A 25925-nucleotide genomic window follows, 5' to 3' on the forward strand; every position below is an offset into this window, starting at 1 on the left:
TTCTCCATTCTACTGGTAGCCAGTGCAGTGAGCGAAGGATCGGTGTAATGTGACAGTGGCGAGGCTGGTTTGTTAGCAATCTGGCAGCAGCATTCTGCACTAATTGCAGGCAACGCAGGTCCTTTTTGGGGAGGCCAGCATAAAGGGCATTGCAGTAGTCCAGCCGTGATGTGATGAAGGCGTGGACTAGGGTTTGAAGATCCTCTGGGGGAATCAGATGTTTAATCTTTGCAATGTTCTTCAGATGAAAGTAGGAAGATTTAACTACAGATGAAATTTGGTTTCTGAAGCTCAATTCCCCATCGATTAGTACGCCAAGGCTGCGCACAAGGTTGGAGCTGTTTATGCCTGAATTCCCAATCCTGATTGGTGTTGCTTTAGGATAGAGCTGTTTTGATGGCGAGTGCTGGCTTTGGACAAACAGGACCTCAGTTTTGTCAGCATTCAGTTTCAGCCAGTTATCATTCATCCATGCCTGTAGCTCAGCTGAGCAAGAGTTTATTTTTGGAGTAGGGTCTGTTCCACCAGGTTTGAAGGACAGGTATAGCTGTGTGTCATCGGCGTAGCAGTGGTACGTCAGGCCATGACGTTGGATAAGTGTACAGAGTGGCAACATGTAGATTGCAAACAGCAGAGGGGATAGGATTGATCCTTGTGGCACTCCGAATTGTAGAGGTGCAGGTTTGGACATTATAGGACCTAGGGATACTCTCTGTGTTCTTGTTGTCAAGATAAAGTAGATATGAATGGCACTCCCTTCACTAACCTGGAGCAGTGTAGGTATATATGGGCAAAAAAAAAAACACCATTCTCACCGGGTCATCGACGCTTCCTGCTGTTGGGACGTGTGCACATCGGGATAGAAGAAGAAAGCCATCAGAACATCCAATACACAGAAAAAGAACAGAGTCTCCGGGCACCTTCCGTCCACTCGTTTTTATTGCAGTGTACAAATCGTGTGTCTACATTGCAGCCATACGACTGTTCCTCAAGTGATGATGTGGTGGAGGTGGGGGGGCACCGAGCACCAGTTGGGGCCTGCGACGGCCGTTTCGCGTCTCAGTGGACGGAACACTCTCTGTGTTCTGTCAGTCAGGAATGATCTGAACCACTAGAGGACTGATCCACTGATGCCACAGTACTCCTGCAGTCTGTTAAGCAGGATTTCGTGGTCAACTGTATCAAAAGCCGCTGAGAGATCCAACAGGATTAGGATGGAGCATTCCCCTCTGTCCCTTGCCATGAGCAGATTGTTGCAGACTTGGATGAGGGCTGTTTCACAGCTGTGGTGTTTCTTAAAGCCAGATTGTAGAGGGTCCAGGATGTTGTTTACTGACAGCCTGGTTTCAAGTTGCAGATAGACAGCCTTTTCAACAACTTTACCTAAGAAGGGGAGGTTGGAGACAGGTCTGTAGCTGCTCATAGCATCTGGATCCATGGAAGGTTTTTTAAGAAGGGGCTTGATGATTCCTTCTTTTAGAGAGGTAGGAAACCTCCCTGCTTGCAGAGAGCAATTTACTATTTTGTGAAATGCTGGACCAAGCAGGTCAGGACATTTCAGCATATGTTTAGTTGGTCCAGGTCGCAGGTTGTCTGGCGGAGGCGGCGGAGGATGTCTGAGATCTCTTCCTCACTAATACTTTTAAAGTCAGTCCAGGGTGTTAGGTTGTTTTTGCAACTATTTCCATGAGTTGAATAAGTCTTAGGTGCTGTGGACTGAATGAACAACAACAACAACAACAACAAATAACATTTGTAAAGCGCTTTTCTCCCGTGGGACTCAAAGCGCATAAGCATGGCTCCGACCATCGTGGTACAGGGGAAGAATTTTATAAATCTGGAAATGCCAGGCTAAACAGGTGGCTTTTCAGTCTGGATTTGAATAGCTCCAGGGATGGTGCTGTCTTTACTGGGTGTGGTAGGGAGTTCCAAAGAGTAGGGGCAGCATGACAGAAGGCTCTGTCTCCAGATTTTTTGAGGTGCACTCTGGGAGTGACCAAGTTTATAGAACTTGCTGATCTGAGGTTGTGAGAGGTGTGGTGCAGCTTCAGCAAGTCCTTCATGTATCCAGGGCCCAGATTGTGCAGGGATTTGAATGTCAGCAGTCCAATCTTGAAGAGTATTCTCCATTCTACTGGTAGCCAGTGCAGTGAGCGAAGGATCGGTGTAATGTGACAGTGGCGAGGCTGGTTTGTTAGCAATCTGGCAGCAGCATTCTGCACTAATTGCAGGCGACGCAAGTCTTTTTTGGGGAGGCCAGCATAAAGGGCATTGCAGTAGTCCAGCCGTGATGTGATGAAGGCGTGGACTAGGGTTTGAAGATCCTCTGGGGGAATCAGATGTTTAATCTTTGCAATGTTCTTCAGATGAAAGAAGGAAGATTTAACTACAGATGAAATTTGGTTTCTGAAACTCAATTCCCCATCGATTAGTACGCCAAGGCTGCGCACAAGGTTGGAGCTGTTTATGTCTGAATTCCCAATCCTGATTGGTGTTGCTTTAGGATAGAGCTGTTTTGATGGCGAGCACTGGCTTTGGACAAACAGGACCTCAGTTTTGTCAGCATTCAGTTTCAACCAGTTATCATTCATGCATGCCTGAAGCTCAGCTAAGCAAGAGTTTATTTTTGGGGTAGGGTCTGTTCCACCAGGTTTGAAGGACAGGTATAGCTGTGTGTCATCGGCGTAGCAGTGGTACGTCAGGCCATGTCGTTGGATAAGTGTACCGAGTGGCAACATGTAGATTGCAAACAGCAGAGGGGATAGGATTGATCCTTGTGGCACTCCGAATTGTAGAGGTGCAGGTTTGGACATTATAGGTCCTAGGGATACTCTCTGTGTTCTGTCAGTCAGGAATGATCTGAACCACTGGAGGACTGATCCACTGATGCCACAGTACTCCTGCAGTCTGTTAAGCAGGATTTCATGGTCAACTGTGTCAAAAGCAGCTGAGAGATCCAACAGGATTAGGATGGAGCATTCCCCTCTGTCCCTTGCCATGAGCAGATCGTTGCAGACTTGGATGAGGGCTGTTTCACAGCTGTGGTGTTTCTTAAAGCCAGATTGTAGAGGGTCCAGGATGTTGTTTACTGACAGCCTGGTTTCAAGTTGCAGATAGACAGCCTTTTCAATAACTTTACCTAAGAAGGGGAGGTTGGAGACAGGTCTGTAGCTGCTCATAGCATCTGGATCCATGGAAGGTTTTTTGAGAAGGGGCTTGATGATTCCTTCTTTTAGAGAGGTAGGAAACCTCCCTGCTTGCAGAGAGCAATTTACTATTTTGTGAAATGCTGGACCAAGCAGGTCAGGGCATTTCAGCATATGTTTAGTTGGTCCAGGGTCCAGGTCGCAGGTTGTCTGGTGGAGACGACAGAGGGTGTCTGAGATCTCTTCCTCACTAATACTTTTGAAATCAGTCCAGGGTGTTAGGTTGTTTTTGCAGCTATTTCCATTAGTTGCATGAGTCTTGGGTGCTGTGGACTGAATGAGAGACCGAATAGAAGATACTTTGTCAGCAAAGTAGCAGGCAAATTTCTCACATAGCTCCTTTGAGGGAGTTATAGTGGGTTTTAGACAGGATGGATTACATAGTCTATCAACTGTGCGGAATAGTTGGGCTGGTCTGTTGGCGGCCTTTGCGATCTCCTGTGATAGGTAGGAGGATTTTTTCTTGGTGATCGCATTTTGGTAGCTTTCCCGGTGAGAGACAAGGGTGTGTTTATCTTTTGAATTCTGAGATTTTCGCCACTTCCTTTCTAGTCTGCGCACTTCTTTCTTTAGGTCCTTTAGTGAGCTGTCAAACCACCGTGCATGGTGAAGTGGTGTAGATCGTTTGATGCGAACTGGAGCGAGGGCGTCATAGGCAGATGACACTGCATGGTTGTAAATCAGGACCATGGAGTCTGGGTCTGCGCAATGATTGGTTAATGCGTCGAAGTTGAGGATATTCTGAACGTGCTGGGGTGAGACATCTTTCAGTGAACGGTATTTTATGAGTTCTTTCCCTCTGTGTTTTATCGCTGGTGCTGTCAGAGAGAAGTGGATGGTGTGGTGGTCTGACCATACCACTGGGTTTATATCCATGTGTGATATTAAAAGTCCGGAATGAAATATAAGATCCAGGGTGTGCCCTTTCGTGTGGGTGGGGAGGTTGATAGCCTGAGAGAAACCCAGTTCATTCATTATGAGAAGTAGTTCACTTCCTAGCTGGGAGTCGTGATCATCCACCCATGCATTGAAGTCTCCCAGGATGATCCATCTAGGGTGTTCCACTGTTACGCAGGATAAGAGTTCAGATATTTCCTTAAGAAAGGCTGGACCATTTTTTGGGGGGCGGTATATGAGCAATATGTTGATGTTTACTTCTGCTGACAGTTGAGCTGCAATACATTCAAAGGTTTCAGTGGGGCCTATGGGCAGGGGCCTTATGTTCAAGGAGGATCTGAAGCATATGGCAACCCCCCCACCCTTGCCGACTTGTCTCTCACAGTGCAAGATTGAATAATTGGCCGGCACGGTTGCTTCAAGAGTTGGGCCTGCATGCTTCCCAAGCCAGGTCTCTGTCAAAAAGGTCAAATCAGAGAGCTCTATTAGGTCATGTATAGTTGCAGTCTTATTATTTATCGATCTGGCATTGCAGAGTGTAGCTGTGATTAAGCTTTTCTGAGGGCAAATATGTTTTTTATACTTGGATCCACTACCTCTCCGCCCCCTTCTGCATTTCCTGAGTATCCCAAAGGATTTTAAGAGTAGAGCCAGAGAGGTGTTAATTTGTAATTGATTCTTGGGAGGGCATGCAGAGAAAAGGTCCTTTGATGAGTATTTGTATGTTGACATTAGAGACAATAGACTTGTTCAGATAGCTTGTACTTCTGGAGTCCTGCTGGGATCAAAGGGGGTCTATGCAAAATCCTTTCATTCCTACACAGAGTTGGATCATAGATTTATTTTAAGTAAAGTTCCTTGTTTTAGAAGATAAATGATAACATAAATGTGGAAAATAGTCACTTGGTGCATATGCCTTGGATAATGTATAAAGGATTACTCACAGGGTGGAGTGAGGGCAATCACAGGCAATCAAGTTTCCAGAGAGGTTGAAGGTCTTGTTTCAGGTCAGCTATTAGAAGGCTTGGTGTGTTCAGCAGAGGTGAGCTTCATGGGGGATTTCAATCCAGTTTAAATCTCTGCCATCCAAAGTAATCCGATTGTTCTGGTTGGTTGTAGTTGTAGCCTTGGTCGTGGTGGGTGGAATTCCTCTGTATTTTGAGTCCAGTTTCAGCACAAATAGGTTTAAAGGTGTAGAAATCTGAGACAAGGTCTGGAGCAGCTTAAGAGAGCTGCAGCCCGGCTGGGCGCGCTCATCAGAGACCGAATAGAGGATACTTTGTCAGCAAAGTAGCAAGCAAATTTCTCGCATAGCTCCTTAAAGGGAGCTATGCCAGAAATTTGCCATTGTCCCCTCGCGGGGAGCGAGCAGGGAATCGGCGGAAGCAAGATCCGTCCTGTCGGATCTTATCAATCAAGCCGCATCAGCGGCTCGATTGATAAGTTAACCCCTCGTCTCCCACAGTCGCAGTTGTATAATTACCATTTTGAATACGAGTAGCTATGAACTCGTAGCTACTCAAAAGCACATCCCTAGTGCTGACCAACAAGTCTCACAGTAGAGCGACATTTCTTACCATTCCAGAAACCAAAGTTGGTGCCTCCATGGAACATATACCTGCAAAGGGTTCAAAGCAAACCGGTTACACTAGAGGTCCTCATATTTCACCAACATGGAGTTTCAATACTAACAGCACAGGAGCCTATAGGCTACAATCCAAGCTCTCACATATTGACGCTGGCTCCGATCTCCAGGATGTCCTGCAGGCCTCGGCTCACTTGGTCGGCAGGACTGCTGGCATGCTTCTCCCCCCAATAATCCAGCCAGCCTGTGTAATACTCAGAGTTCACCTGCAGGACACGCACATGGGGAAGAATCGTCAGAAACCGCATTACACAGAGCAATTTCCTATATGATTTTGTATAACTTAAAGAGAAACCGAGAAACCAAGAATTGAACTTCATCCCAATCAGTAGCTGATACCCCCTTTCCCATGAGAAGTCTATTCCTTTTCTCAAACGGATCATCAGGGGGTCTGTATGGCTGATATTGTGGTGAAACCCCTCCCACAGTGTGATGTCAGGACCAAGGCAAATCTACCAAAGGATACGGAGTAAATGGTGCAAGGAAAAGGAGAGGATGGGAGGGTGAATAGAGGGAACATTGTGGCAAGCTTGCCTCTTTCTGTCTGAAAATTTGACTTTATTCGTAAGTCAAATTTTTCAAGGAGTGATTACTGGGACCCCAGAGAGAGAGGGTTACGGAATGGTCGATCTGGTAGAAGAATGAACAATGTATGGCTGACTATACTATCTGTTCATAACATCCTAGCTTGCCTATGACTGAAAGCAGATATGCCTGTGTGGGAGTTTTCAGCTGAAAAACATGTCATTAGAAATTGTTTTATGTTTTTACAGTCTGAGTCTGCTATAACGGAGGACTGACTACTTGTGTAGCAACTTGGTTTGGAAAGTTTGCAGAGGCTGTTACTGCTGCTGGCACAGTAGCAGCTGCCAGTCAGTGGCTGTTACTGCTGCTGGCATAATGGCAGCTGCTAATCAGTGGCAGTTACTGCTGCTGGCACAGTGGCAGCTGCTAATCAGTGGCTGTTACTGCTGCTGGCATAATGGCAACTGCTAATCAGTGGCTGTTACTGCTGTTGGCACAGTGGCAGCTGCTAATCAGTGGCTGTTTTGCTGCTGGCACAGTGGCAGCTGCTAATCAGTGGCTGTTACTGCTGCTGGCACAGTGGCAGCTGCTAATCAGTGGATGTTACTGCTGCTGGCGCAGTGGCAGCTGCTAATCAGAGGCTGTTACTGCTGCTGGCACAGTGATGGCTGCTAATCAGTGGCTGTTAGGGCCCGTTTTCACTACTTAGTGATGCGAATGCGGCTACCTAGCCGCATCGCATCACTTTCGCATTTCCCGATGCGGAAGTGTATTGGAGGAGATGGGACGCGGCTGCAAGCGGATGCGGCCGTGCGAGAATCTGCAGCATGCTGCAGATTCTCAGATCGCTCCACACAACATGCACGCAGTGGAAACTCTTCCATTGCCGTGCATGTGTTTCATTATACACGTGGTGCGATGCGGCTATGTAGCCGCATCGCACCGCTTCTTGTGGAAATGGGCCCATACTGCTGCTGGCATAGTAGAGGCTGCTAATCAGGGGCTATTACTGCTGCCGGCATAGTGGCAGCTGCTAATCAGCGGCTGTTACTGCTGCTGGCATAGTAGAAGCTGCTAATCAGTGGCTGTTACTGCTGCTGGCACAGTGGTGGCTGGTAATCAGTGGCTATTACTGCTGCTGGCATAGTAGAGGCTGCTAATCAGTGGCTGATACTGCTGCTGGCACAGTGGCAGCTGCACTGCTGCTGACATTATGGCGGCTGGTAATCAGTGGCTGTTACTGCTGCTGGCACAGTGGTGGCTGGTAATCAGTGGCTGTTACTGCTGCTGGCATAGTAGAAGCTGCTAATCAGTGGCTGTTACTACTGCTGGCACAGTGGTGGCTGGTAATCAGTGGCTGTTACTGCTGCTGGCACAGTGGCAGCTGCACTGCTGCTGACATTATGGCGGCTGGTAATCAGTGGCTGTTACTGCTGCTGGCACAGTGGTGGCTGCTAATCAGTGGCTGCTACAGTGGTGGTTGATAACTGCAGGCAAGCAAAGTGGAAGGCAAAGCAGCAACCATGCGTTGGCCCCTGCATGTGTCCCCTGAGCTAAGGCCTGCAGGCTGCATGGAATTAACAACTGTAGAGAGCTGGGGGGCCACCACAAAAGGCTCAGCGGGTCGCATTTGGCCCCCGGGCCAGACTTTGGACATGCCTGACCTATATGATAGGAAGAGAACACTGTACCAGGGGTCCTCTGGGCTGCACCAGGCGTAGAGACTGGAAGGCTTCAGTGGCGTTGTCCCCTGTAACACAACAATAGATAGATTACACCTTGTGAAACAACCAACACGTTACAGTTACAATCATTTCCTTCTGCATTTTGCTGTCATAAGACAAAATCCCGACCAGTCCTATTAATCATCACATAAAACAGCAGAACCGTGACTATTTTCTTCACATGAGTAATCTGGTATAAAAGTCCCGGGTCAACTCCCAGATTATTCCTGGTTAGTCAAGTTGATTCTCTTTGGAAAAGTCAGTCACATGATCCAGAGATCGGTGCTCAAAGAGCAGAGTGGACAGCAGAGTGGACAGCAGAGTGGGAGTTCCTCATATAACTGGCTGATCTCAGCATTTGTGGCAAGCAAACCTGAGCTGATATTCAGGTGGCTCGCTGGATCAGGAGAGTATACCAGGCAAAGTCAAACTAGAACAGTCAGGTGGTCAAAAACGGACAACTAACAGATCTTCAAGCACTACCAAGAGCTGGCCAGTGCCATCAGCTCTAGCTATAGGACAAAGGGGGTATTAAAGAGAAACTGTAACCAAGAATTGACCTTCATTCCAATCAATAGCTGATCTCCCTTTCCCATGAGAAATATTTCCCTTTTCACAAACAGATCATCAGGAGGCTCTGTATGGCTGATATTGTGGTGAAATCCCTCCCACAGTGTGATGTCAGGACCATGGTGCTGACATCACACTGTGGGAGCCTTGTTGCATTGTGGGAAATAACAGCTGTTTATAACTGCCAAAAAAACAAGCAGCCCTCTCCTTCCACTGACATCACCTCCCAGCAGTAAAAATGTCGCCATGGGATAAACGTCATAAAGTAAATCAGGGAGAGGAAAGATTTTACAATGGGCAAACACTGAATAAATCATTTATACATAATTATTGTAAAAATAAGGCACTTTTTTATTACATTATGTTTACTGGAGTTCCTTTTTAAAGGGAACCTAAACTGAGAAGGATATGGATTTTTCCTTTTAAAATAGTATCAGTTGCCTGACTCTCCTGCTGATCCCGTGTGTCTTTTAGCCACAGCCCCTGAACAAGCATGCAGATCAGGTGCTCTGACTGAAGTCAGACTGGATTAGCTGCATGCTTATTTCAGGTGTGTGATTCAGCCACTACTACAGCCAAAGAGATCAGCAGGACTGCCAGGCAACTGGTATTGTTTAAAAGGAAACATTCAGGTTCCCTTTAAGGACAACTAAAGTGAGAAGAAAATGGAGGCTGCCATATTTATTTTCACCTCGAGTGTCCTTTAACAATACCAGTTGCCTGGCAGCCCTGATGGGATATTTGGCTGCAGTAGTGTCTAAATAACACAAGAAAATAAGCAGTGTTCAGTGATTAGAACAGATTTCTATGAGCAGGTGAGGTACAGTTACTGTTACAATAGTGCCCATTCAGAGCCCTTTTCCACTGAATGCCTACCAATCCGAACATCACACTGAACGCAATTTTCAAGCGATCAGGAAATTGCAGGGGCACTGTGATTACCACTGTAACTGCAGAGACCTTTTCCTGCTGCGGCGATCAGGCATGATGTGATTTTTAACTGTCATCCCACCGCTTCCTGCGATTGTGTTTAGGTTGTAGTCAGAGTGCACAAATATTAAATTGCAAGCCCGGTACTACACAATTTACCTATAACGGCATGAAGCCCCGCCCCTTGTCTCCCAAAAATCAGAATCGCGCTGCACATACCAGTGACCTCAAGAAACATTGTGCTGCAATGCACAGGAAATGGTGTTTGGAAAAAGCTGCAAATTGCGAATGCGATCGCAATTTGCGGTGGAAAAAGACCCTGAGGGCTCGTGCACACTAGGGGGCGTTTTCGGCCTTTTTTAAAGCGCAGACGATTTTTAAAATCGCCTACAAAATTCTTGTGCAATGAATCTCTATGAGAAGGTTCATATCGGCGCGGTTTGTGCGCTGTGCGTTCAGCAATGCGGTGCCTGGACCATTTTTGGGGCATTTTTGCTATAATGGAAGGTATAGGATGAGCGCTAAATGCTCACAAAATTGCTTTATACGGCGATTGCGTTTTTTTTTTTAAGAATAAATACATTGTATTTATGCTTTTCCAGGTCAAAGAGTTCACTTCCTGACTTGCGTCAGGGAGTGAATTACAAAACCGCTCTGGAAAATCGATTTTACCAGAAACACAGCGCGCAGTGGAGCGCCGGGAGGGGGAAAGAAAGCGCACAAAAACGCAAAACACTTGCACTTTCAATTTTCAGTGTGAATGAGGCCTTAAAGCGGACCTCAAAACTACCTCTCTGCTCTAAAAGACACGCAACAGCATAATAACTTTTAAAGAAAAAGATTTCTTTGCTACAGTTTATACAAAACCTGCAATTAATCTGCAGTGTGTCTACTGCCTGCTTTCATGGAAGCAGACATAGGGTTAACATCCTGTGTTTACAAATTAGCTGCTGTGCCATGGCAGAGGAGATTCCTGAGCTGACACAGCTGAGAGATCAAATTACGGTTGTGATTAGTCACAGATGAGGGGGAATTAGACAGACTAAACTCTCTACATACAGGGTGCATGTCTCTGTTTTCCTTTTGTCCTGTGCAAGAGTTCAGCTCCACTTGAAACAGATGTGATTGCATCTATAAATTAATGAGTACTATTAAACATTACTAGGCCTGCTGGTCACCTGGTCCAAAGTCCACAGTAGTAAAGAGTCCCTGCAGAGTGCCGCACTTCAGCTCTCGGTTAGTGTTGCCATCTGTAGTGAAGAGTATGACATCATCACCCAGGTAGAGGCGGAATACGGCCTGCAGGTGGCGTAGGTAGCTGTAATCACAGGCGTAGAAGCTGCCATATTCATTTTCCACCTGCAGGACCAGGAGAGGACAGAGGAGGATTACACTAATGTACATTTATTAGCGTCAGGATGTAGCTCTGTAGCTCTGGCACACACAAGGGGGTAATATCAGAGCAGAAATAGAGGAAAGGCCTAACATTCTCAGTACGTATTGCAGCGGCACCCATTCTATTAGATGCTGGGTGGGGGCTGATGGTTAAAATATTGATAATTACGATTACGGATATTTTATTAGGCTTACCTGGCCCGCCGGTACCCTATTTTCACACTAACCCTCCCCCCTTATGTCTAACAATAACCTCCCTCCTAATGCCTAACACTAACTTCCCCTCCTGCTGCCTAACATTAACCCCATCCTAATAGCTAACATTAACCCTCCCCCTTATGCCTAACACTAACCCTCCCCCTTATGCCTAACACTAACGTTCTCCTAATAGCCAACACTAAACCTCCCACCTAATGCCTAACACTAACACCCCTCCTTATGGCTAACACTAACCCCCCTGTTGGTGCCTAACACTAACCCCCCTCCTAATGCCCAACACTAAACCTCCCTCCTTAAGGCTAACAATAACCCTCCTTCATAATGCCTAACATTAACCCTCCCCCTTTATGCCTTACACTACTGCCCCCCCTCTCCTCTCCCTAAACCCAACCTCTCCTTTCTGATCCCCAATACTAACCTCACCTGTTCTATATAATCTGTTGCAAAATAAAGCTCTCTATCCCGATAATGGCTAATCACATTTTGTTAGTTCTGGGCGTAAAGCAGTAAAGGACTAGCTTGGAGGCCCTAAAAAGAGTCACAGACCCTGGGCAGTTGCCCAGCTTGGGGGAGGAGTCACCTGGACGCTGATAATGTTCCCTCCATTGCCGTACAGGCGTGGGCGGATTTTCGGAAGCAGGACGGAAAGCCAGGTATCCACAGCATTCAGGTAATCTGGAATTATAGACAGGGATACAAGAGGTGATTGTGGAGAATATGGATCACTCATATCAGAGGCGGCCTGGGGGGGGGGGGGGGGAGTGAGTGAGTGGAGTGATCACCCCAGGCCCCGCGCTTGAAGGGGGCCCCTCACCTAAATGCCCCCTCCTCAGGCTGACTAAGGGGCTTGCTTTCTTCTTGGTGGTTATCTCAGCCTTAGGTGCTGACCCGGCATGCGTCATTGATTGCGCGCCTGCGGGTGGGAGTGCTCTGCGTATGACGTCACGATTGACGACATGCACAAGGGATGTGCACCGCCATCTCTGACCTGACGAGGAAGACGAGCCTCAGCGTTCAGCCTGCCAGGGGCTCTTTTATGGTGACACTTGACTGGGTGACCTTCCCTCGTCCAACAAGTGACAAGAAGGAACAAATAGGTTTCCAGCAGGCAATCAAACATATCAAACATATGAAGATAAACTGATGGGGCTGGTTGCAGTCCATCATTACTCTTGTCTTTATAGAAAAACATGCTTATGCTTCCGAAGGAATCCTCTGGGGGGCAGTAATGAGCTACTGACTCACTCCTCTCTCTAATAGCAGGGACACTGAGTGACTGTGACCCTGATCCAGACAGCAGGACACAGAGTGTCTGTTTGGGGAGCTCCACACTCAGCACCGGGTTGTTTGCAGAATGTAATCGGAGGTTCAATATATAATATAATACAGCCTCAGATTACATTCTGTAAACCAAAACAGGTTAAAGGCCACTAAACCAATTCCAATATTTTTTATTGAAAGAATTTTTAAAACACATACATACAGAAAAAAAAAAATAATAGTATTACAGTAGTGTACAAATTATGCGAAATAACTGTGTTGCATATACACCATCAGTAGATTACAGAGAATTGCATATCTAAGTATAATAAACAACTTTAATAACAGAAATATAAGTTGAGATAAACAATGTTATGTTGTCATCTTTTCATATACCTACCGATTAAGCAATTGTACAAGACCTTGAATAGTCAGATGGTTTATATGTAAAAGTTTAAATTGTATACACTACTCTAGTTAATAGGGCAGGTCAAGAATATTACTTGACGTATTATGGTGCTAACTATGTCTTTATAAGTGAAGAAAGGAAAGAGAGTTGTTTTAAGAATCTATAATTACCAACAATCAAGAAGTAGAAAAGGGGCATATAGATCCTAAACAGGAGTACTTATGTAAGTTACTCAAATACCGTCTTATTAAGAGTGTTTATGTATCACCTATATGTAATGGGTTATATGGATCTCTCAACTTGGAGAATGGGGGACTAATACCACCCTACAGAGACTCCAAGGAGTGATCTCAGAATATAATATATATCCTAGATGGGCATATAAGGATTATGATTATTGTGGTATCTGAAGAAACTAAGAGTTAGTGGTTGACTTCATATATTTGCTTTGCAGCTGATGTTATTTATCTGTATTGACTATTGAGTATCTAGTTTATTTCGATCTTTCAGGTTTGATTAACGATAGATTAACTTATACTAGGCGGACCTAGAAACCAAACAATCTAATCTACATTAACACTATATAGTGTTGTCCTATAAAGCATAGTACGCGTAGTGTGCGGGTAAGTGGGAACAAATGAATCCACAAACAAGTAAATTGACAATTCACAGTAGTAGTACCATAAGGATCTCCAGGAACAGTCTCGTGAGGACAGACAAGAAAACATACAATCATTCATTCATTCATTCATTCATTCAATCAAACATGAGAGAGAAAACAATCCTCAAAATTTCAGTAGCTTTGAGTTACAGTATAGTGTGGGCCAGAGACAAGCTCTGCTCATAAAGGACTTCAAGTTGTCATTCCTGATTGCCCAGGCTTTTTCCGCAAGGAGATTAGATTCAACAATTCTCAGTATTTGCCCAAGGGTCGGTATAATATCAGACTTCCAATTAATTAACAGCTAGCTGGTTTCTGGTGGTGATGAGAATGTGGTTGTAGAGGAGTTTTTCTTGAGGAGGTAGGTCCCTAACACCCATATGTAGGAGAGCCATGCCAGAAGGGATGGATTGTAATGACATGGGTAATTTTCTCAGGAACCCCTCAATATTACTCCTAAGTGTTACCAATTTCGGGCAATCCCAAAGTAGATGGCCTATAGATCCTAATTGGTTACATCCTCTCCAGCACAAGGGAGAAGTTCCCGACTCAAACTTAGCCAATTTCTCCGGAGTCATGTACCATTGCCATATTGTTTTTAATAGGCCTTCAAGATGGTTCACGCAATGTGAAGACTGTTTGACCGATTTTAGTGTGAGTTCCCATTCTTCTAAATTTATTTCGACTCCCAAGTAATCCTGCCATTTCTTTAATTGTAACATTGGGAATTTTTCTTTCAGGGATAATAAAGTTCTATAAAAGGGTGAAGTACCCTTAATAGAACTACCTTCTGGTTGAAGTAACTTTTTAATTTGGGGAGTTATGGTAATGGGACTGTATGGGTGTTTATTGAAAAATCTACTAATTTTTGCATATGTGGCTAAGTCAGTGGTAGGAATATTAAAGTTTGATTTTAATTGATCAAATGATTTGATCTTGTTGTTTTCTAATAAGTCTTCAATATGTTTAATGCCTGCATCGGTCCAATTTTGTACATCAATACCTCTAATGACCATGTGTAAGGCTATCAAGGGAGTGTCAATCTCTATTGCTAAAGGATCATCTTTGGAGAGTTTTATTATTTCCTTCCATATTCTTACAGTATTGGTCGTAATGGGGTTGTGATTACTATGTCTGATCTGCCAGACCAGCCGAGATACCAGAAATAATCTATAAGAGTTACATGAGAGCTGCTCCTCTTCTATGGAGAACCATTGTTTAGTATTATCTTCCAGCCAAATTGATCTAGACTGGTCTAGCAGGGTTGACTTGTAGTAGAGTTAAAGGCCACTAAACCAATATAATAATAATTACAATATGTAATGTAATCAAATGGCGAATGGTCGTACCATAGGCCGTTTGATTACATTTCGTATTGTAATTGTTCTTACATTGGTTGGCTTAGTGGCCTTTAACAAGCATACCCTATATACTCGAATACAAGACGACCTCGTATATAAGTCGACTCCAATACTCAACCCTCTTAACCTGGAATTTTTATTGATTCAAGTATAAGTCTAACCAACCAGCAAAATTAATGGCTGCACTTGGGGACCAGGAGGGGTTGATGACTGCACATACAGTGGCCTCAATTCACGGAGCATTATCAAACGTTTATCAAACACTTTATCAAACGTTTGATAATTTACCTCATGGGTAAAATCTCATTTTAAATTCACTAAGGTGTTATAGATTTATCGAATGTTTTACTGATAAAACGTTCAACAAATATATAACACCTTAGTGAATTCAAAATGAGATTTTACCCATGATGTAAATTATCAAACGTTTGATAAAGTGTTTGATAAACGTTTGATAATGCTCCGTGAATTGAGGCCAGTATTGCAGCCATTAACCCCTCTTCTCCCTTAAGTGCAGCCAATACCTCCTCCAGGCCCCCAAGTGCTGCAATTATTCACTCCCTTTATGCAGCCCAGTATTTCCCCCCTGTCCCTTTCCTTGTTAATTGTTGTGGCCAGAACTTTTACACCTGTGTTTTCTTGGCATTTTCTTTCCTCAAGTATCACTTACCACAGGGTAAATTGCTGCAAATAGGAATGTTACTATTAGTACACACATTACTCAGTGTGCTTAGTGTTGCCTGCGACTCGTGTACAAGTCGACCCCTATACTTTTATAAAGTGAATCAGACCTAAATTTCTAGACTTATGCTCGAGTATATACAGTAGCTGTTTTTCGAACAATAATAAGACGTTCTGCATTAGAAGTGGACAAGCCCGTGAGCGTGGTGGTACGGTATATGGCCTACACTTATGGCTATAGGCCCGTATATGACACTCGCCCGAGGCCCCGCGTACTCTAAAGCCGCCTCTGCTCATATACAGTACTTGAGTTGATTAAACTATGCAGGAAACTTGGACCAGACTTTTTGTTTTATGAAATGGTCTATCAGGTAGTGGAAGCTTGCAATGGGCGGCTACTGAATGGTTTGCGATCTATAGCTTGCTCTACAGCATTCACGTGTAGCCCCTACAGCCAGAACATATCTTTAGTAAATGAGTGTCACATGACCCAGATTAGGGCTGAAAACTGTGGCCTTCTGATAGCAGTGGTCACTCAAAAACATTTTTAGCGAACAAAAAGCCCAGCTGTTTGATTGAATGCATAGATGCACGGGTTACCTGGATCTGAGGTCCGCAGAGCCATGTTCTTCTTATTCAGGAGCCATGCTGGGAGCCCTCCCTGGGGTAAAACCATAACAAACAACAAATTAGAGTCAAGTTATGTTAATGGATGTATGAAGAAAGATTACACTCTCGGCACACGCTGCTGAGGTCGATCACACACACATGCATTGGGAACCACCAGCTTAAAGAGGAACTGTAACGACAAAACGTCCCCTGGGGGGTACTCACCTCGGGTGGGGGAAGCCTCCAGATCCTAATGAGGCTTCCCACGCCGTCCTCCATCCGTCAGGGGTCTCGCTGCATCCCTCCGTGCAGCGGTGACGTAATATTTACCTTCCCGGCTCCTGCGCAGGCGCTCTGACGGCTGTCAGCTCCGAAGTAGGCGGAAATACCCGATCGCCGTCGGGTCTGCTCTACTGCGCAGGCGCAAGTTTCCGGCGCCTGCGCAGTAGAGCGGACCCGACGGAGATCGGGTATTTCCGTCTATTTCCGTGCCGAAAGCAGCCACAGCGCCCCCGCTGGAGCCAGCAAAGGTAAATATTGAAGCTACAGTCGGCTCTGTCGCCGGCTGTTCGGAGGGCTGCAGCGAGACCCCTGAGGGACGGAGGACGGCGTGGGAAGCCTCATTAGGATCCGGAGGCTTCCCCCACCCGAGGTGAGTACCCCCCCAGGGGAGGTTTTTGTTGTTACAGAGTCTCTTTAAGATCCAAGATAAACTTTTAGGTCGCATTCGCAGTGTGATGTTATTGTCCTATATTATAAAGTCATTATAACGCAGGATAACGCACTGTAATGTTAAGCCTATGCAAAATTCACAGTGGGACTTTAACATCGCGTTGTAAATGTTGCGTTATGGTAACTCACTGCTTGCAGTGCGCTACCTCTAAACGCAGGCGTTAACAGATACAGAGAGACATACTTTTCATTGACTGTATGCTCCACTGTATCTACTGTATGCCATGGAAACGCAGCGTTAATGTGCGTTACCCCCTTTTTTTGCGTTGCGTAGTAATGCTGCGTCCCACTGTGAATATGCCCTAACTCATTGCATAATTGTGCCCCTTACATATAGTTTATAGGCATTCTTCAAGCCAAATACTTGATTGTTTGTTTTTTGTTTTAATACCCTAATTCCCTATAAACTAAACATCCTCGCCCACAGCTTCTCCAGCGCCTAGGCGTGCTGAGTCCCATGTAGCAAGTGCTCATGGGAGCTCAGTCTGGGGAGGAGGAGGCTGTTCCCGGACAAGGAGGAGGCATTACCAGCCAGAGATTTTAGAGGCAAGGGGGCTGAGAGGGGAGGAGATAGGAGGAGAATTTTCACAGGCTGAGGGGTGGAGATGCAGAGCAGCTTGACTGTGTAATGTTTACAAACAACATGGCTGCTGTCATTGTATCACAGGAAGAAATAATCATATACTGTTGAAGCCGTTTGCAGCTAGATTTACTGTGTAAACTATCTTAAAACTTTAGATAAGATATACAGACATGTTACTCGTTATAGTTAGTTTTTCATCTCGGATCCGCTTTAAACAGTGTATAGCACACAAGTCCAATGGTAAGCAGCAGGCCCCATAAAGCCACATACGCTTCTTCAATGCAGCTCTCCAGGAACGATTTTTAGCAATCATTCCTTGGAACATTCACTGGACCCTAAAGCCTGGTACCCTAAAGCCTGGTACACATAATTTTGATTGGCCAATGATCAGCCAATTTTACCATCTCCATGTAGTATGAGAGCTTACCTATACAATCTGTTCAGTGTTGTATCTGTGTGCCCTCAACAGTGGTAAAATTGGTCAGTGGGTGGCCAGTCAAAAATTTGCATATGTGTGTATGCACCCTAAGAATTGGGAGGTTTTTAGTGGATCACTTACTCTCTGTACTCACACTAACTTTAAGGGTACTTGAAGCAAGAAGTATATGGAGCCTGCCACATTTATTTCCTTTTAAACAATACCAGTTGTCTGGCTGTCCTGCTGATCTGTTTGGCTGCAGTAGTGTCTGAATCACACCAGAAACAAGCATGCGGATAATCTTGTTAGATTGGACAATAATGTCATAAACACCTGATCTGCTGCATGCTTGTTCAGGGGCTATGGCTAAAAGTATTAGAGGCAGAGGATCAGCATGATAGCCAGGCAATTTGAATTGTTCATAAGGAAATAAACATGGCAGCCTCCATATCCCTCTCACTTCAAGTTCCCTTTAAAGAAAACCTGTAACTAAAAAAAGTTCCCGTGGGGGGTACTCACCTCGGGTGGGGGAAGCCTCTGGATCCTATCGAGGCTTCCCCCGTCCTCCTGTGTCCCACGGTGGTCTCGCTGTGCCCCTCCGAACAGCGGGGATGTAAATATTTACCTTCCTGGCTCCAGCGCAGGTGCAGTATCGGCTCTCCGCTTGGAGATAGGCGGAAATAGCCGATCGCTGTTGGTCCGCTCTACTGCGCAGGCGTAAGTCTCCTGCACCTGCATAGTAGAGCGGACCCAACAGAGATCGACTATTTTCGCCTAACTTTGTGCTGAGAGCCGCAACAGCGCCCCCGGTGGAGACAGGGAAGGTAAATATATTAGCCTTCTCAGGCTTGTCGAGCCAGGATTGCGGGACCCTTCGGGGGAGCCAGCGCTGGACTGCCTGCAGCTACAGGGATGGGGGAAGCCTCATTGGGACCCTGAGGCTTCACCCTCCCGAGGTAAGTACCCCCCAGGGGACTTTTTTTTTTAGTACAGAGTCTTTTTAATATCAGGGAGTTGTGATCCAAAAAAGGTGGTTCAGCGGTCCCCATTACACACGAAACCATTAATAATGCAATAAGGGCATTTAGAAAACATGTGCTGGCCCCGTACCTCATGGCCATCTTTACTGTAGTATGTGCCATAAAAATAAAAGTGTCTCAAGTTTTGCTGTTGCACCTTTAGCCACTGATTTTGCCTAATCAGCCCGAACAATCCCCTGCCCCTCCTGTATTTACCATGTCCCATTCTGCACAGATGTACGGCCCGGGCCTCAGGATGACCAGCAGCCCAACTTCCACAGTCAAGTTGAGAAAATGCTCCAGATCTCGATCTCCATCAAAGTTATACATCCCCGGCTGAGGCTCATGGAAGTTCCAGGGCACATATCTGCAGTGACAGACATAAAGGGTTAAGTGCATCCAGTGATCGGTTTTCAGCTATGACTGGATGTTCAACAGATCACATTATTTCTCAGCTTTCAGCCATTATAGTTTTAAAATAAAATGTGCTACTGTGGGTAAAACCCACACATTTTATTTGCCAATTTGTCTCGGTTATTACAAGGTTTAAAATATGTCCCTAGTACAATGTATGGCAACAATATTTTATTTGGAAATAAAGGTGTATTTTTTCCTGTGTTTCGTCCGTCACTAATTACAAGACCATATTTGCGAAAAAATAACAGTAACATACCCCCACGACATACATGTTAAAAAAAAAGTTGAGCCCCTAAGGTAACTTTTTTTGGTAAATGTAATTTTTTTTCCAAGTGTTATTTTGGTAACAGGGTGGGGGGTGTCAAGGGGTTTATTAAAGAGAATCTGTATTGTTAAAATCGCACAAAAGTAAACATACCAGTGTGTTAGGGGACATCTCCTATTACCCTCTGTCACAATTTCACCGCTCCCCGCCGCATTAAAAAGTAGTCAAAAACTGTTTTAAAGAGTTTGTTTATAAACAAACAAAATGGCCACCAAAACAGGAAGTAGGTTGATGTACAGCATGTCCACACATAGAAAATACATCCATACACAATCAGGCTGTATACAGCCTTACTTCTGAATCTCAAGAGATCACTTGTGTGTGTTTACCTTCTGTCCCCAGCTTCTCTCATGCACTGAACATTACAGGCTTCCTGCAGACAGCTCTGCCTATGTCGTTAATTCCTCAGTATGTGTCAGCCAGCTACTTTCACAGCCTCCAGAAGAGGATTTTTATCCAGCTCTCTTCTATCACTGATAAGATAGCAGAGAAGCCGCTGGCTTATGTAAATAAAACACACACTGGAGTGTGCATAGAGGAACAGTTCAACACTGAAGAACTTGGCAGCCTTCCAGACACAGGCCGACAAGTCTGACAGGGGAAAGATACATTGATTTATTACAGAGATGGTTATAGTAGAAAGAGCTGCAGTAAGCCAGAACAGATTAGAATAGGTTTAGGAACTTGTAGGATGGTAGAAAAAAACGTTGTAATTTTTGTTACAGAGTCACTTTAATGGGGGATTCATTTAATTTAATGAATGGAGGTGTCTTTTTACTTTTTGGCCACTAGCTGTCTCCCCACTTTATTCCTATGTACTGTGAAGGGTTGTGTGTTTTTACTTTCACTTTGTCAATGACCACCCGCATCTCACTGATGCGGGTGATCATTGATTCCAGGCATTTTGAATGGCTGGTGGAACAGATATTCTCATTCACCACTCAATGTAGTGACGACAAGAATGCGCTCAAAGTGGCGATTGTGAGGAGGTATTATGTCTACGCCGCTGGAGCTAAGATGAATGCTCAAGGGGCGTAGATACGCTGTCACTGCTCCAAAAAGTCAATGGGAGCGCAAGAAAATCGCATACCAAATGCGATGCTACGCATTTTCCTTACCATTTCCCCGTTTAATTTTACTTCATAACAAATCAGAGGAAAAACACAAATGCACAGTGTACAGTGACAATGCACAAATGCACGGAGCTTGCGCCAAAAAGCATGTTGTATAAAATATTGAGATCGCATCACATTGAGGTTGCAATTATTTATCAGTGGGAAAAGAGTCCTAAATGCCTTAACTAGGAGATTAATCAGCCACCAACTGCCACACCACCTCCATTTACTCCACCTACTGTTTCTAATTTCTATCCATTAGCCCTTTAGATTGCAAGCTCTAAAGGGCAGGGCCCTCTCTCCTAATGTTTCCAGGGTTTCACCTCTGCACATTTTACAAGCAGATGGCGGGTGGGGGTGTGTGCGCCCAACCTGATTGCTCCCTTGGTGTCCGTCCTCCACCGCCTGTATCTTCGGTAACGGGCCCGGTATGTTGGCCAGTCGGTGCTTTCTGCGCATGCATGGCCCGGTCGCGCACACCTGCCCCGCTCCCATTGCCAGGAGCTTACTACCGTGCAGCAGAACTCCTACTGGCCGCAGGAGCGAGACAGGGGAGCGTGCGCAGCCACACTGCGCATGCGCCGACTGGCCGAAAATACCTGGACTCGTTACCGGAGATCCAGGAGACGGAGGACAGCGGCATGGGCGCGATCAGGCTGGAGGGGGATGGCGGAAGCCCCAGGTATGTATGAATTTTTTCTAATGTTTCACCTCTGGTAAACTTTAACCGCTGCACTATCCAGCCACTACTTATTAGACAAATGGGAAGTTATGCTTTTTTTGTGTGAACTGTGAATAACCACCCATTAAAGTAAATGTGAAGCAGCAGATGTGAGCGGGATGAGAAGAGAGGTGAACGGATCCCCTTACACTTGGACGGCATTGAGTCCTGTCATGTACATTTTCAGCAGCCGGTCCTTCCAGTAGGCGGGGGGCACCCGGAAATAGTGGAGGCTCCCTGAAATGTATCGGAAGCATCGTCCATCCTTCAGGAAGCAGTCCCTGCTGTAGTCAATAGTGAACGATTGCTCGCCCCAGGCCTGCGGGACAGAAATGGTTACTATTCTTTCATTCAGGACTTTACAAGCCATTGTGTTATTGTTTTTTTCAACAACCAATTTTTATTGATATTCAAAGTTTTAAACTAAGATGACACGCGTAAGGGCCTATCTCCACTCATCAGTTTTTCTGCAGGAGTTGTCTGACAGTTTTGCATTAGGCTACGTTTCCACTGTAGTGTTAATTTTTCGCATCCAAAAAAATCGTACAAGACTTTTCTGATTGGTGAAAATGTGCATGTATATTTGTACGCGTTTTATACAAATTTCTCTACGCATTAGTCAGATGTAACATAATCAGCCTATTAACACCTTAGTCATGACTGCTGACAACTTCCTGTAAATTTAATGCAAATTTTTGCACAAATAACGTGAACATTTGCATTGTTATGCAATGCCACTGCAAAGCATTATACGCGAATCGAGGCCTATACACGTAAAATATCCGTAAAAGTGAAGGACCTTTTTTCCGTGTAAGAATGTTACGAAAATTCGCATTGAATGGAATCGGCCCCATTAACTACCATTAGTTGCTAAACTGATGCAACTTTCCTAAGCGAAAATTTTTAACCAAAATGCACAAGTGGAAACCTAGCCTGAGGGCTCAAACCCACTAGAGCGACTTTATGAGCGTTTAGGGAGCGATTCAAACCGCTAGCGATTTCCCTAAACGCTCAGCTAAAGTTAATGGATGGGCCAAATTCCACTGGAGCGATTGCCAAAATCACAAACGCAGGACATGCAGCATTTTTAGCGTTTATCGTTAGCGGTTAGCGTTTCTTCAATGTAAAGTATATAAAAGCTGGCGTAATCACTCGTCAAAACCTACACAGAGCGATTTTGCTAGCGTTTTGGAATTACTACACACTGTAAAAAAATAAAAATGAATTGAAAGGACCAATTAGAGATAAAAACACTAATCGCTACTCAATCGCTGGCAAAATGCTTACACTTTTTAAAATCGCTACCAAAATCGCCAGACAACGCTTATGAAATCGCTTATAAAGCGTTCATATAAATCGCTAGCGATTGGGATTAGCGATAGCGATTTGTAGTCGGTTCCAGGCCTAACTGTCAATAGTTTTTTCTGCATGTGAAAACTGCATCTGAGTGTGAACTAACCCATTGATTAACATTGGTTGCAGTTTTCCTGTGCAGAAAATGCACATAAAAACCTGACGAATGGAGACAGGCCCTAATAAATAATTGACATACCCAAGCAGGCTAAGCCTGCAACGAACCAACATATGAAAATAACATAAACAGGAATTCAATGAGTTACTAAGAATAAGCATTGTACACATCACATCTAATATCGTGAGACTACTGACCAAAAAATTAGACGCTTAAAGTGGACCTGATCTCTTGCACAGGACAGAAGGAAAACAGAGAAATCTACCCTGTATTTATTAAGAGAGTTTAGCCTGTCTAATTCCCCCTCATCTGTGACTAAGCACAAGTTTTAATTTCATCCCTCATCTGTGACTAAGCACAAGTTATAATTTCATCCCTCAGCTGTGTCAGCTGACTGCCACAACAGAGAGCTAATTGGTAAACACAGGATGTTAACAATACGTCTGCTTCCATGAAAACAGGAAGTAGAAACACTGTAGATTCATTGCAAGATTTGTATCAGCTGTAACAAAGAATTGCTTCTCTTTGAAGGTTATTACGCTGTTGCTTATCTTTCAGTGCAGAGAGGAAGTTCTGAGTTCAGGTCCACTTTAAAGTGAACCCGAGGAGATATGGAGGCTGCCATATATTTCCTTTTAATGAAGGAACGAAAGATCCACTTACCTGGGGCTTCCTCCAGCCCCTGGCAGCCGTCCTGTGCCCTTGCCACAGCTCCCGGTCTCCTCCGCTGGCGCAGCCGACCACGCCAGGTCGGGTTCTGAGTCTGCTTCTTCTGTGCTCCAACATGCGGTCACATGGTCTTGCCGACCTCAGTAGGACGGTACTGCGCAGGCCGGGAGCCACCGGAGCTGCGGCAAGGGCACAGGATGGCTGCCAGGGGCTGGAGGAAGCCCCAGGTAAGTGGATTTTTTTTTAAATGCCTGGACATATCCTTCAAAGGGAAGGTCCAAGCAAAATAAAAAAAATGAGTTTCACTTACCTGGGGCTTCTACCAGCCCCATGCAGCCATCCTGTGCCCTCGTAGTCACTCACTGCTGCTCCAGTCCCCTGCTGGCAGCGGGCCGCATTGCGTACGTTTTTACGCATTCCCACTAGTGCAGGAACATTAACACATACATTTTTATGCATTACTGGTTCAATGCGTTAAAATGTACGCATTGAACCAGTAACGCGTAAAAATGTATGTGTTAATGTTCCTGCACTAGTGGGAATGCGTAAAAACGTACGCAATGCGGCCCGCTGCCAGCAGGGGACTGGAGCAGCAGTGAGTGACTATGAGGGCACAGGATGGCTGCATGGGGCTGGTAGAAGCAGAACTAGCTGGCGGCGGGGGACTGGAGCAGCAGTGAGTGACTACAAGGGCACAGGATGGCTGCATGGGGCTGGTAGAAGCCCCAGGTAAGTGAAACTCATTTTTTTTATTTTGCTTGGACCTTCCCTTTAGGCAATACCAGCTGCCTGGCTATCCAACCGATCCTCTACAATTCTCCGTTCCCCGCCGTTCTCTCGTACTGCGCCTGCGCAGTTAGCTCCCGCAGTTAGAGACGTGAGCGTGAGCAAGGACAAGCGTGCAGGCTCAGTTGCATTTGTCTAGTAAGACGAATAATGGACCGTGACTGGCAGCAAGGAACAGAGGATGGTGCGGGACAGGACAGCTGCAGGGGGCCAGTAGAAGCCCCAGGTATGCGTCAGTTTTTGTTTTTAAAAATATACACAGAACCCCTTTAAAAACACACCAAAATGTATTCTACGACTCGTCCTGGTTCAAATGCTACCACATGTGTCTCATTTAGTGAAAAACTGGTGGTGCACCAGCCACAACTACACTGGACGTGTACACATTAAAGATAATGCCCAGCCTCTGCGTCCTTATAGTGCGACCCCAGCCAACACCCCCCCCCCCCCCCCCCCCCCCCGCCGTGATCTGCTGTCCCCCAATATAAAAACCGCCAGGCTAACGACACACAGATTGTCACTAGTTGGCTGTTTACCTTTCTGCTGTACATCACCGCCGCTCCCCCGCCTCCTCTATAGCGCGGCTCCCTGCCTGTGTCCCTTCCCTCCCCGCCCCGCCTCCGTAAGCTTCCTCCAATCGGCTTACAGAGGCGTGGAGGGAAGGGACACAGGCGGGGAGCCGGGCTATACAGGAGACGGGAGCTGCGGTGAGTGGCAGTAGAAAGGTAAACAGCCGACTAGCGACAATCTGCGTGTCGCTAGCCTGGCGTTTTTTATATTGGGGGACAGCAGAGCGCAGGGGGGTCTGGGAGCACACTGTACAGAAACAGAGGCTGGTGATAGTATGCAGAATGTGCCTCTGTGTCCTAATATTGATGTCAGAAACCCACCTCTGTGCGGGGGGCTCCTGTATGTGCTGCATGTGCTGTTGGATATATCGGGGGGCTCTGCCTGCGGCCACTTCTTGGATGGGAGCTCCTTGCTGGGCTGCGCTTGGCGGTTATGCATGTTGGGACACTTGGTTTTGGGTGTTGCGGGGTCTGGTGGTGAGGGGGTCCCTGTATGCGCTATTGCATTTGATGTATTAGGGGGCTCTACCTGCGGCCACTTCGGGGTCAGGTATCCTTGGCCGGGGTTGCGCTTCGCGGTTGTGCATGTTGGGACACCTGGTTTTGGGTTCTGTGGTGTTTGGTGGTGTAGGGGCCCCTGCACGTGCTGTTGCTTTAAATGGGTCAGAAGGCTCTACCTGCAGCCACTTCTAAGACCGATGCTCTCTGCCGGGGTGCACTTAGCGGTCATGCATGCTGAGACACTTGATTCTGGGCCTTGAGGCATTTGATAGGGCAGGGTTCCCTGCGCATCCATCGCTTTGGATGTGGTGGGGGGGCTCTGCCTGTGGCCATTGCTGGGGCAGGTGCTCTTTGGCGGGGTGCACTTGGCGGTCATGCATGCTGAACATGTGATACTTGGTTCTGGGCCCCGCTGCATCTGATGACGCTGGGATTCCTGCACTTGCTGGCGTTTTGAATTTATTGGGAGGCTTTGCCTGCGGCCACCTCTGAGGCTCGTTCTTTGTA

General features: G+C 45.9%; 1 protein-coding gene across 4 annotated transcripts in view; it reads right to left on the bottom strand.

The window, feature by feature from the left end:
• Nucleotides 1-25925, bottom strand: part of GLB1L (galactosidase beta 1 like) — a 110611-nt gene that overhangs the window by 18087 nt on the left and 66599 nt on the right. For all 4 annotated transcript variants that reach the window (XM_068245976.1, XM_068245977.1, XM_068245975.1 and 1 more), the window contains 8 exons: nucleotides 21572-21741; nucleotides 19061-19211; nucleotides 16084-16144; nucleotides 11692-11786; nucleotides 10676-10856; nucleotides 7965-8023; nucleotides 5833-5954; nucleotides 5681-5721 (listed from right to left, as the gene is read on the bottom strand). In XM_068245976.1, the coding sequence (XP_068102077.1) occupies nucleotides 5681-5721; nucleotides 5833-5954; nucleotides 7965-8023; nucleotides 10676-10856; nucleotides 11692-11786; nucleotides 16084-16144; nucleotides 19061-19211; nucleotides 21572-21741 (880 nt within the window). The remainder of the gene's footprint in view (nucleotides 1-5680; nucleotides 5722-5832; nucleotides 5955-7964; nucleotides 8024-10675; nucleotides 10857-11691; nucleotides 11787-16083; nucleotides 16145-19060; nucleotides 19212-21571; nucleotides 21742-25925) is intronic.

This window comes from Hyperolius riggenbachi, chromosome 7 (genome assembly GCF_040937935.1).
Source record: "Hyperolius riggenbachi isolate aHypRig1 chromosome 7, aHypRig1.pri, whole genome shotgun sequence".
In the NCBI taxonomy this organism is placed as follows: Eukaryota; Metazoa; Chordata; class Amphibia; order Anura; family Hyperoliidae; genus Hyperolius; species Hyperolius riggenbachi.